This window comes from Liolophura sinensis, chromosome 1 (assembly GCF_032854445.1).
Source record: "Liolophura sinensis isolate JHLJ2023 chromosome 1, CUHK_Ljap_v2, whole genome shotgun sequence".
Lineage (NCBI taxonomy): Eukaryota > Metazoa > Mollusca > Polyplacophora > Chitonida > Chitonidae > Liolophura > Liolophura sinensis.
The window spans coordinates 17,813,856-17,827,240 of NC_088295.1; the positions used below are offsets into that span (position 1 = coordinate 17,813,856).

The following is a 13,385-nucleotide window of genomic DNA, read 5'->3' on the forward strand; positions in this document are numbered from 1 at the left end:
GTACTATATGGATAAGTCACTTGATAGAGGAAGAGATCTTGTATTTGGTGCTTGCCGATACATAATAAATCATTTAATTTTCGTGTATATACATTGACAATAGGTAGTATATACGGTTTTGGCACTGTGAGAAACCAGGAAGGAGAGGGGGGCAGGAGAGGGGGACGGGCGAGTACAGAGCTTTAAATAGGCTTAGAGGATTTGGTGGCGTGTAGCGCAATTATGTAGGCATAGATGTCGATCTGAACAATCTCCTGGCTCCAATATATTTCGTCTGTGTCACCATGCCCCCCCCCTCCCCGCTCCCAGTTTGTTCTGTATCAGAATAGCTTTAAGCAAAACAATTCACTTCCTATACTGCTTTGATGAAGATGAACAATCTACTTGAAGCAACGATTGGACCATGTAACATTGTTATTTTATGTTTTAGAAATCCAGGAAAATTTATATGTACTAGTAGGCCCTCTAGCTATGCAGAAAATGGACATTTATGAATACAATACTATTTGCTGATATGTATACGTTAAAACTGGAGTGGTAGCCTTACAACGCCTTGGCAATCAATAGGGAACCAGGTGGGCAGGATTAAAGACCCTATTGGGTCCGATTTCAGATCATTTTAATGTTTATTTTTAGGTAGCAGAAGTTAAACTTCGGATAAATATTACCTTAGGACAAATTTGCAAAATGTTCCACTTCCAACATCAAAAACCGAGGATAGTAGGTTTTAAATCCTGATTCTGTCGGAAATGGCTTTGTGCAGTCAACTCAGGGAATTTAGACACTGGAACTAATGTTCTCACTGTCCTATTTTAACAGATTAAGGCAATACTCCGTGGCTGTTTTCTGTTTGGACCTATACCGATGAGAATCCTGATAAATGTGATTTAACTGTCAGTAAGAACACTTCAAAATGTACACTTACCACCAGCCATTTACAACTTTCTTTCAGACTACGGTCTAAGGTTGGACAGTGATCCACATAGAATGAAGGAGCCACAGATTTTATGCAGTATGTAAAGCCTTTGGAGGATTGGTATTGGATTTTGACTAGACAATAAAGTGACTCATTTGTATTAAGGCTTTCGGACGGTGAGCAAAATCTTTTGGTCGAGGCAGATGGTGACAGGTGGTCATTGATGAGAAATGGCCATAAGCGCAGGTTTGACAACAAATAAATAAATAAACATAATATTCACTATGGTGGTTCCATCATTTGCTGAAATGTTTTCGTCATTAACTATGGCGATTCCACCATACTTTTAGAACTATCTTGCAAAGTGCCATGCAAGAGACTAGACACTGGACTCATTAAAGAACGAATGAATGAATGGATGCCTGGGGTTTAACGTCATACTTAACAATTTTTCAGTCATATGACAATGATTTAATGTGTCTTCTTGTGGCAAGGCGAGTCTGTGCTGCCAAAGTGCTGCCACCACTGAAGTATCATGCCGAAGATGACACCTCACCCAGTCACCAGGGCAATCAGTCCTATTTCCTTGCTCTAACCTCTCAGTGTTGAGAGGTTAGAGCAAGTATTTGCCAAACAAGGTACCATTTTTAAAGTCTTTGGTATGGCACAATCCAAGTTTGATACCTGGCCTCCCGACCTCGAGGGCGACGCTGTAACAAATTAGGCCACTGAAGCCGTCGACTCATTAAAGAAGAAGACACGCATGCATACCACTATTAGTCTTTGGTATGACCTGGCTTAGGTTGAGACACCCAATCCCATACTGGGTCAGGAACTCACATGTTAGTCATAAACGGATAAATGGTTGAACCATGCAGGGACAAAGTGATATGGTATGATCCTTCCAAAAGCCACAATGAGTGTCCATGGGAGAAATATGGGACCTTTACAAAGAAATAGCATTGTAATGTCAAACCAAAATGAAGCTCTTTGATTGCTCACATTATGACTAAGAGAACTTTGGAACTTGTGTCATGAGGTTAGAACATAAAACATGCTGTCAGATGCTGACAAGTGTTAATACGAGAAAGAAACTTCTTTTATGAAAGACAAGGATGCATAATATATTTATTTATTTGATTGCTTTCAGATGACGTACTCAAGAATATTTCACTTATATGAGGGCGGCCAGCCTTGTGCTGTGAGGAAATCCAGCAATGACATCAACAGGCTGGCAGACTTTCCCACATGCTACCATGTGAGGAAGCCAGCATGATCTGGACTTGAAGTGATCCTGTTGGCGAGATTTGTCTCCTAAGTAATTGTGCTGCATGCATACAACTCCCTTGGTCACTGCAGCTCTCAAGGCTACATTAGAAAACTCTATTAAAGCAACTACCAAGTGAACCTATTTAACACACTAATCAAACAGACATGTCTAATATCTTTGCCATAAATAAATAAATAGAAGCTTTGTAATTTCTGTACTGCAAGACACTGAAAAAGATTTATTTTATAAGCATCTGTTGGTATACACAAGTCTTTTCTTGGTTCAGTTTTTATAGACATATATATCAACAGATCGTTTTTGTAGTCCTGAAATTGCTTTCATGCTGGGTTCTGTTATGAACACCTCAGATATTAGAGAAAACAACACTGTTCTAATAAAGTCAACTTACATACTGACACATTTTTAAAGACCCCATTGGCAGCTTGGAAACAGGAGCCTGTGCGTGCTAGAGTTTTTCCAACTACATCCTCTTCACATGTACATGAAAGGCTGATATTCATAAAAGTACAAATTCAAAAAACTTGTTACTGTATGTTTATCACATTACATTGTCAAAGATCTCAGATACTTCAATGCTGTTCCTAATTAAATATTGCTAACTGAATACCAATATGTCTACCTCAGCAATGTCTCAATAGAATGTAAACTATCCATCAAAAACTTGCAAATTTGATGAACTATAAGTTATCTAACATTACAATTTATAAAAAAAATATGAGAGCACATTTCTTTTTTTAATTCTGAGAAGTGAATGTTATAAAATAGGTACCAAAAACTTCTCATTTCTGATATGTGCATTCAACAGACAAGTGTGAAAAAATTGAGATATTAAAAAAAAAAAAGATTACCCTAAACAAAAAGTATTTTGAAAAGCTGAATGTGATATACGCAATCCCATCGGCAGATTGAACAGCTTTATATGTGCAAAACTAAGAGATAGTAATTTACTATTTTCAGTTGGCTGCTTTAATAAACCAGAAATCTGATCCGCTGAGCTGTATTTGAAATAGGAAGTTATTTAATCCCCACATGAACCTGAATACTGAAAATGGAATCCTTGTGCAAAACTGTATACTTTTATATTCATGTTCACGTCATCTTATCTGAAGTACACATCTAAATACGAAATCATTGTCTGAAGCTTCTTTACTTCCATGATGACCTTACTGAAACTTGATCAAAACATCTACAATTTAAATAGGAACCTTGTTAATCTCAACCAGCATACCAAAAATGAAATCCACATCTGAGGCAGTCTTAATTCCCTTGGAATCACATCACTGAAAGTTTTTTCACCAGTTTTTGCATAGACATGTTAAGTATTCTAGAAAATGGTAAAACTGGAAAATGTCCTTATGAAAATAGTTTTTCAAGGACCACTAAAAGTAATACGCATATTGAAGACTTGTTCAAATGTTGCAGTCAATACCAAAGTTCAAAGTACAAAAATACAAATAAATGACTAATAACATCTATAAAATGTAAAAAATCACACAACATATTTTTCAGAAAACTCAATAAAAACATTTCTTATTAAATATATCTTCAAAAAAAAATCAAAACATAATACACATTTTGCAAAATAAGTGAATTCTGACACAAGATTCAATAATTATATCAAATCAATTTGATTTATCCGATTTACATATGCAGACTTGATAATATAACATTAAAGAACAGACAGTTGCAGAAAACAGCTGAATTTGAAGTTTTCTCAATAATTTTATCTATTTTTTACTTCACTCTTTACCCATGTATGAAAGTAAATTTTTTTTTACATTATAATGATAATACAGGAACATGTATAAACACACAAATGCCAACAAAAAGATCTACTTTCAAAGACTGATATCATACACATACCCTTGGCATCCTAGTAAGCTAATAAGCTACATTAGTGCAGTTTTCATAAATCAAACAGAAAGTTCTACCTGGAAAACAAAACAAGTGTTAAACAAGAACCTGTTGCATGAGCTATCCCTTACCTTTACCCTGAAAATTAAACATGCTAATATGTAAATGACAGGTAGCAGGTTTATACCCTTGTTGGACAATAAAACACATTTAAAACTAATACTCAACTATATGTGGCTAGATTACAAACAGATACACCTGTATAGACACCGTCTGAAATTGTGTTTTCATAAAACCGATGAATCTATTCAACATATCATGCGAATATGTACACCAAGACAAAACTATTACATTTTATGATTTCATCATAGTCTATCAGCCCTTACAACCAATGTTGCTTCCAAAACTCTAGAGCCTGCTTGTTTGGATGCAGCTTCAGTCAGGAGGTTTGTCAAAAGGCCTAGTTTTCAACACTTCCTAGTTTTTCCAGCTATAAACCTAACAGTCATATGTAAAATTTTCTTAAGTATGATATAAAGCCCCGATCAAATAAATACATAAATAAATAATTACAAATTTGAAGCAGATACATTTGCAACACTGACAATACAAAAAACTCAACAAGTGTCTGCCACTGTGTTCTATCCCATATGCTAAACTCTTAAGTTTTAATGAATTATAAAAATATCACAAATTCCTGGTAGTCTTGGATTTTCCTGTTGTGCCCAGTAAAACACTCAATGCTTTCCTCGCCTCCCTGGAAAAAAAGGAGTTTTCCATTAAAAATTCATGTACTGGGACTGATTAAATGTACACTGAAAATAAGACAGCCGCCATTCCTGAGACAGGAACTTGCAAGCAGTGAAATCTTATCCCGAAATGATCACATACACTTAGTGAATATCAGCAGAATTTCTCAGCAGAGGCATGGCAGTCTGAACACCATGGTGCAGGGTGATTTAACAGCTGACAAGTCACATCTGACACTTGTACCACATTTTATATATGAGCTGAAGCACAAGTAACATTCCACAGTAAACTGTGAACTGCTCGGCCAACTCCAAAAAGCTAAAGCACATCGGTAAATTAGGTTTAAATAAAAACTTTTCCCCAGCAAGTTATGGCTTTCTTTCCCCCCAATTTATGGTGACCTAAACTATTAGTGAGAACTCATGACATCGATAGCCTGGAAGTGTTCATACAGTAAATTATTTGTATGTATAAATAACAGACTAAGCAAAAGAAAAATACAAAATACCAGAATCCATACTGAACAGATATGTTAGAGTACCAGATGTTCTGCTTTATGTAGTTTTATATATACTACTCTCAACAAGCTGAGAGAGACCTACTGCAGAGTGGATAACGTATAGCTATATGATAGAAGATCAATAAAGATATAAATAAAGTGTGACAAGGGATCAGACAGACAGCAACTATATACATAACTAGGTTGTATAGGTCCATCATATTACCACTTCTTTATAAATTAGGTTTAGGTTTCTGTATTACTAAGAAAAAAAAATCACAATACTTTTAATTATAACAACTGCTATGATTTCTTGTACAATTTACTTGAAAACATACAATCAAAATGCTTACATTAATATTGTTTCATTACTTTACCAGTGCTGGGAGGGTGTCGGGTGGGGAGGCCAAGGGCTACAAATTCACTCCAGTTTGGTTGTTACATTTATTTATTTATTTGATTAGTGTTTAGCACCATACTCCAGATTTTTAATCAATTAATTTATTTATGGGAGGAAGAGACAAGAGTGTCTGAGGTAAACCACAGACATTTGACAAGTAATTGTTGAACTTTCCCACATGTTACCTACAAACTCAAATGTCATACTGGTGGAAGGCGAGAGATCTCCCACAAACTTCACCTACCTAAAGGGCTACACCAATGCTGTTGGTTGCTTACTACCACATAAAAGAGTCTGACAGAAAATTAACCAAACCTTGTGCCCTAGCGATTGAAAAACAAGTATTTTAACCATCTGGCTAGAAATGCCAGTGGGAGCCTTTTTTAAAATAAAAACTGATATAACAATGTCAAATTTAACTCTTTAATTTTCTGAACTCCTGACTTTTACTCTTCATATCAGAGCCAGTCTAGGGTGCTTTTCAATACAGTGATAATACAACACAGTTCAGCACCACATTTCATGTTAGCTGCAGATACTAACTTCTCCGTAACAATTACACCCTTGTAATCTGTGTTTTACACTAACTGCACCTTAAAAGCCAATTTAAACCATCCAGCATGGGTTCTATCTCAGGATGACCCATATTATATATACAACAATGTGAGGCTTACCAGACCTGAAACCTCATGCAGTGGTATAACAGCATGTCGTCCATCAGATCATATCCTGTCATGGTCAACCACTGCCCTGCACTTTATAACTGCACAACTGGCATACATTTCCCAGCAAATAAAGTCTCATAAGGTTTTCATGACTTTTCCTCATAAGGTTCAACTACATGTAGATTAGGAAAATGATAGCAGAAAGAATAAGTTGATAATTATGTCTCAGTCTTTTAATCCAGTATGAGTATGAGAACACCTTTTTGACCTACACTGATGCAAGATTTTTACCTAGACCGAACACCACACTGACAAAATTTAATTGCGAAATATAGTGCAAACACCGGATCTGAATTCTGCATATATGATTACCAGTGCTTACACTGAAATCATTAACACATATAATGTATTAACATGCACATCTGTTCATCAACACACACACATTATTCAACCAAGCAAATGTGTGGTTAAAAACATGTTCAACATTAAGTGCATTTTTTCACACATTAACCACAGAAGAAATGATGCCTTCTGGACATATCCCTTTTTTGTAGTTGAAAGGAAACATATAATTTATGACCTGACACCTGATCATATTATATCACTATTGCTTGTAAGTCCTAAAATTCCACATTTTCTATCAAAGGATATGTGTATTAATTAGGGCATCTATCCTCTAAAAAGTCTGATAAGCCCACGTGTGTCTCATTGATATTGCAGCCTATTCGATCTGGTCATATCAATGCTAGCTAGATATTAAATTTGTTGTTCCCTTCTCTACAAGCTGGTTGTCATTATATCTTCAGGCAAACAGCAGCAATTAATAAAGGAAGCACTGCTGAGCACAACAATGGCCCATCACTGCCAATCCAGAAGCCATAAACACCATTCTAAAGTGTGCTTAACAGTGATACCTATCATAATATACAAACAATGAGAGCAGCTGTTTGATTTCCTGAAAAGGCCTGCATGGGCTTAGGATGTCTGTTTGTTTGGCTATGCTGATGTACAAACAGGGCTGTTGGGGGCAGACAAGGGTATGGAAGTCATTAGTGTTTGGGGTATCCCCCCCCCCCTCTTTTCCTAGCACAAGAGAGGAACCTTGGAACAATGACTCTACCACCACAGCTAACATGTAACAGCTCCCAAGCCACATACATGTAGTGTGGTTTATCAGTCCACAGAGAAAATAAACCCACTTATGATTGGTTGTAAAACAGAAAATTTCAAACATAATGTTTCCCAGGACTCTGCCTAAATACACTTACCCTAAATGGCCTAAAATTTCATCCATGACTAAGTTGCACATTTTTCCAGATGCTGGGAGTTCTATTGATTTTAGAAAGGTGCTTTGAGAGGTGTTTAGAAGGTAGGAGAATATCCTAGTGGAAAAATGTACATTTTAGTACCAGAAGTAATATCTCATGACATTTATTCGCCTTCCAAGATGGTCTTTTGTGGTTGAATTTTTAAGTCATTTAGGGCACTCCAAAAAAAAAAAAGAGAAGAAAAATGCATTTCTTTACTTTTTTTCCTTGTACTTCACATGTCTGAACTCCTGAACTGTAACTTTCTACCTCTGCATGCTGAAGTCTGACTCTAATCTTCTCTGCCGTGTAGAGTCATACCCAGTCTGGTCCTCACTGGTCAAGGGCTGATGGACTCCCACCATAAGCCATGATCCTACTACTGAGTGAGGTGCCAAGTTCACATGTAAAACAGCTGGTTTCATCATATGGCCCAATGAACACCTTGGCTGGAAGAATCATTCCATTTCTCAGTATGCAAAGCACTATAAACATGATACATTCATATCATGCAATATCAGTGCTAATCTAATAAGCAAGTTATGCAAGTGTGCATGTTTGTTAATTATTTCACGCAAGCTTTTACAGTCACAATGTAAGTTCCATCACCTTCACTAATCAGCCAAGAGGTGCTCCCTACAGTTTTTGCTTCTGAGTTCCAGACTTATTTGAAAATGTACGACCAGACTGGCCTATGTAAAGTTAATTTTGGGGCAAACATATGAACATGTAGGTAATTTACATATGATGAGGCCTGATATTTTTTGATATGGCAATATCCTAGGAAAACGTTAGTTTCCGATGGTGCTAAAATCCGTAACACTTCTTACTCTCTGAGAGGTTAAAAAGTGAACATAATATGACTGAATAAATAAGACTAGACCTGCAGATGTACACATAAGTGTGCAAAGTTATTTTGTTGGCTTACAAATACTTTTGCGATAATATGTTAAAAATCTGCAAATCTGCATGCTTCTTGCAAAATCTGCACAAATAGTAAGAGAATCTGCAACTGGTAACATGCATGTCACCAAACAATCTTGTCAGTGTAGGTAAAACACAGAAATGCAATGGAATCCAGTGGTTTTTAACGAAAGTTTTTCACTGTATATCATGGCCAGACCACATGGTCCAAATCGGTAGAGTTACACAAGTTTTCTTTTGCCGACAAGTAAAAAGTTCATGTTTAAGTGAGACAAATGTCAGTGTTAATCAGCATGCTTCCAGACACATGTTACAGGCTGGAAGAAGTTTGCGTTCTGGTTAGATACTCTGACCAAGTTAGTCTGTCCTGGTTTGATACTCTGCTCTCTCAGCTGTGTCACACCACAAGCTCCTGCTTTCTTATCAACACAAGGGTTGCATTTTTATCTGTCCTAAACTAACACATCTAATTTATTATCAAAGGTAACAAGCTGAGGGTTTTCAGGGCAACCTCTATATGTTTCAATTCTTTTTTATCTCCATTAGAAAAAAATCTGCTGAGGTCCCTAAGTAGATGAGAAACACATGTAGAAGACGAAACAAAAAATTGAGGAATTTATCCAAAAATCGTTTATAGGTTAACTTTACTTCAGAACATTAAAGAAATTATAATTTTACCCACTTATCCAGGATGGTTTTCAAACCATAAATCATGTTTTATATGCAGTTTATAAGTCCACATGTAAACAAATATACTCAGCAAATGATAGGGAAGGCAGATAGACTCACAGAAGCACAACTCTTGCATTTATTTATGCAGAATAGATTAAAATTTTCATTCACATTTTGTTTTCTTACTCAAACAGGGCACTATTATGACAAATCCGTGCTTTAATAGCTATTGTGTACAATGATCATTAGGGGATGCATCTGATATGATTTCCAACAATAAACAACATGTCAAATAGCAAAATGCCACCAGAGCTGTCAAGTCAGCTGGGAATGGCTTATTTATTAGAGCCCAGATATTACAAAATAGTCCAACCTTTACAATGTAGAAGAGAAGTTATTCAGATGTTAAATTACCAGTTAACTGGGATTGGAGATTATCAAAATGGTCCATACAACCTACCCTGGAATATCAACATTTCCTGCCAATTAAAAAAATTAATTTGTTTATATCTTGAACAAAAAATAATTCACATTTATAGCTTTAATGGTGCCCCTTATTTCACTTATTCTAGTCCTTGAGTCATCTTCACCATCACAAGATATTATATGTACCATATTAGGCCTGGGGAAAAATGCCTACAGATATTGGCTAACACTTGAGCTTCATGTCTCCATATACATTTCTACACAAAGCTGCTCATTCTCCAACTACTAGCTGGGGGGCCATAATTTGGGACATGGGAACAGCCATAATAAACCATGGGTCATCAACATGAAGGAAATCTACAAAGGGCTGAGTGTTCAGTCTTGGAGAAGTTCTCAACAGTAGAGTTATATATCTTATGTGTGGCAGTCTCACACATGGTGTGTCTGCATGATCACCACGCTTCAACCCCACACCTCTCTTTGGGATCATAGACCCTCTGCCACAGGAAATACACCCTCATTCCCATGTTGCTTCATGGGGTAACAGTTTTTACTTTTCCCCATGCTACATGTATATCAAGCTGTCAACTACAGTAATAACATTAAAATGAAAATGAGAGGAAAAAAAAAATGCCATTCCAAACACTTCGTAAGAATGTTTCCATCCACAAGAAATGTGGGAATGCGGGACATTTCATGGGACAAAAAATATACTCCTATTAGCCTACACAAATACTGAAATGATTATCATCACAGAGAGTTGAAGACAATATCTCGATTGATAGAAGTCAAATTATACCAGTGCTAGGTGATCAAACACAGATGTGACAATACCATAACCCTATAAGTACCTTGACCAAAACCTTTGCACTTATGGTTTATTACACTGTTGCTGCACAACAGCCCTTCCTTATGAAAGAGAGCAAGAGTGCAGGATAAAGCTGTACAGGAAAACCCGTTCTGTTAGCAGCCTACAATACTGCTGGCTGGCTGCGAGATTTCACTCCATATCTCAGTCAATGGTGTTCAGCATCAACTCCTCAGGGAGTGGCAATACAGTTAACACACAGTCCTGAGTTAAGGGACGAGCCTATCAGTCTACAGATATGTGCAATAATCCAGATTTTCCCCTGGGGTCTGCTTTCATACAGATAACTGTATTAATCACTGACAACAGTGACCTACCAGCTTCATCTACTCTACCAGTAATCTGATTACACAGACCAGGGAAGGATAATCTATACGATATACTCAGAACAGATCTGGAATAGATACGTTTCATTAGTTACCACACAGTTAATTACTTCTTGAGCTAAAGAAATACCCCTCCATTTTAATCATGCATACATACTGTTGCATATGGATACATGATTTATTAATTTGACACTAAACAGTTACAGGTTTCAAATATGTAATTACTCCAGACAATATAATTCAATTGTACAAACTACTTTCATATAATCCATATATGTCAGTTTCCCTCAATAAAGATTAGACCTTACATATCTCTAAAAACAGATTGACAGATCAACTCATAACCGACAGTTTTAAACATACATATTTCATTGAAGATTAATCAATAAAATATCAACAGAAAAACATTTAATAATATATCTTTTTACAGCCTCAAGAATCTGCAAGATTTATTTCTTTGCTTGATGTTTAATGCTGTTCTCAACCATTTTTCACTTACATTATGGTCAGGTTTATAGGTGAGAGAGACTGGAGTAAACCACCACTGTTCGACAAGTACCTGCCAAACCTCCTGACTTAAAGCTGCAGCGCAACCAGCTGGAACTGGATTTGAACATGTAATCCATAGCCATATCAATACTTAGATAAAATCATATTTTAAGTTTTTCCATTCTTTTTAGATCTGTTTTGTCAGAACAAAAAAAAAATGAAAAATGAATACTCAGACTTGTATATGCCTTAGTTTACAAAATAGCTGATACATGAACTATCGTGTCTCAAAGTCCATTGAAATGGTGAACATGTGCTTGCCACAGTTTGACACAATATATGGCATTTTCTGAACCATATTAGCAGCGAGTGGCATTATCTCTCTAGCCATCTGTGACTGGCCTGATACAAATGAATATTTCCTGACATGTACAGGGCACTCTGATAAATGAGGAAGTAAACTGCTACAGGACCGTCATCACATTGATTTATTCTCTCTGTTTCAATCCTCCCCAAAGGCTTCCAGTAAATCAAACATGGCCGACACCATCTAGCAGCCAGCGGGTCATCTGGTCAGACCTTAATGGAAGTAAGCACGACCAATAACCAGTTAGGCCAAGCCCTAGACTCAATTGAGTCGTATTATATTGGATAAAGTAATGTGTACCACCAGTCCATAAATTAAAGAATCAAGCTCAATGAAAACCCTTTTAGTCTTGTGTATGTGGCAGCCTCCTTATAAATAATTATAAAACACACCTGCAGAACACCATGTAACTGGTCTCCACTGATCCACTTTTCACAACTGTCAATGATGATTTCAGAGATGTCAGAAGGTACATCTTGTTACAGTTTTCACCTGACAGAATCTCTCCTAGAGTATGGTCTTATGCTACAAGGTATTGTACAAGTGCATGGAACATTCTCTAATCAAATGATACATTATTCTCAAAGGTACACTTGGAAAAGTGTTCAGGTCAGAATTACACATGGTACATGTGTCACTATTCCAATGTTTTCCCTCAAGGAACAAGCATATTACTAAGCAAATTTTTTCTGCATTTTAACAAAGTGAATTTCATGTATGATTACAACCATGCATAGTACTGTATTCAAACATAATTTTAGTTTAATTCAATTTTAAATCATTTGTCCGATATAAAGGAAAGGAGCCTTGGCTGTGTAGTCCATCTGTGATATCATCATTAACATAAGCCAGAAAGCCATGTCTTTGTCTACTAATGAGGTAAAGGGTTCATTGTTATTCCTCAAAGAGCAAAACGTTGAAAACATTTGTCAAAGCCTATTAAGAACACAGTAATTAGTTTTCACAAGACCTGGAACACACCTGCACCTTGGTTTATTAGGTGTTGTTTTACGACTACAATCCTTCTTCTGACTGGAAAAGGCTAGATTCTGGTTAAAAAAAAAAGTGCTGTCATAGTCTATATTTATGAGTTTAGGGTGGAAGTTTGTTGTTGTACAAAGCTGTGTGTTGACGGGTTAGGCATAAAGCTAGGCCAATCCATAGATCAATACTGGTCTCTCTCTCTCTCAGAGATAACAAAGTTAAGGACAGGACTTGGGCGGGCTCACAGGGGAACGGCATTGCCCCCCAGCAGGGGAAGAAACTCTAATCTCATTACCTTAAAACAATAACCAATCTTTGGCGACAGCCAAAGTCTCCCCACCTCAATTTGTCCTTTTAGAGAAGAATCCCTAGTTCCGCTACGAAGCCAATTCAATCTCTCATCCAACCAAGACCACCACTCACCACTTTCATGAGGTTTCCGCACAATTGAAAAATCAATACAAAAAATTCAACTCTTGCTTATCTCCACTGCAGAAAATGTTTTCCACTACCTAGGGAAATCTGTAAATTCGCTCTGGACAGACAGTTTAAGTTTATGGCTTTTTAGGACTCTCCCTCTGGTATGTCAGGCAATGGCTAGGCCAAAAGTGGATAAAACAGTTTTCATATAAAGCTTTAAGGTAGAA

At 36.7% G+C, this 13,385-nt stretch overlaps 1 protein-coding gene across 1 annotated transcript in view; it reads right to left on the bottom strand.

The window, feature by feature from the left end:
* Positions 1-4,530: 4,530 nt before the first annotated feature.
* LOC135482224 (uncharacterized) overlaps positions 4,531-13,385 on the bottom strand; it is a 31,220-nt gene continuing 22,365 nt past the window's right edge. Inside the window, 1 exon segment of the mRNA XM_064762098.1 lies at positions 4,531-4,818. Coding sequence (XP_064618168.1) covers positions 4,749-4,818 — 70 coding nt within the window. The 3' untranslated portion in view covers positions 4,531-4,748.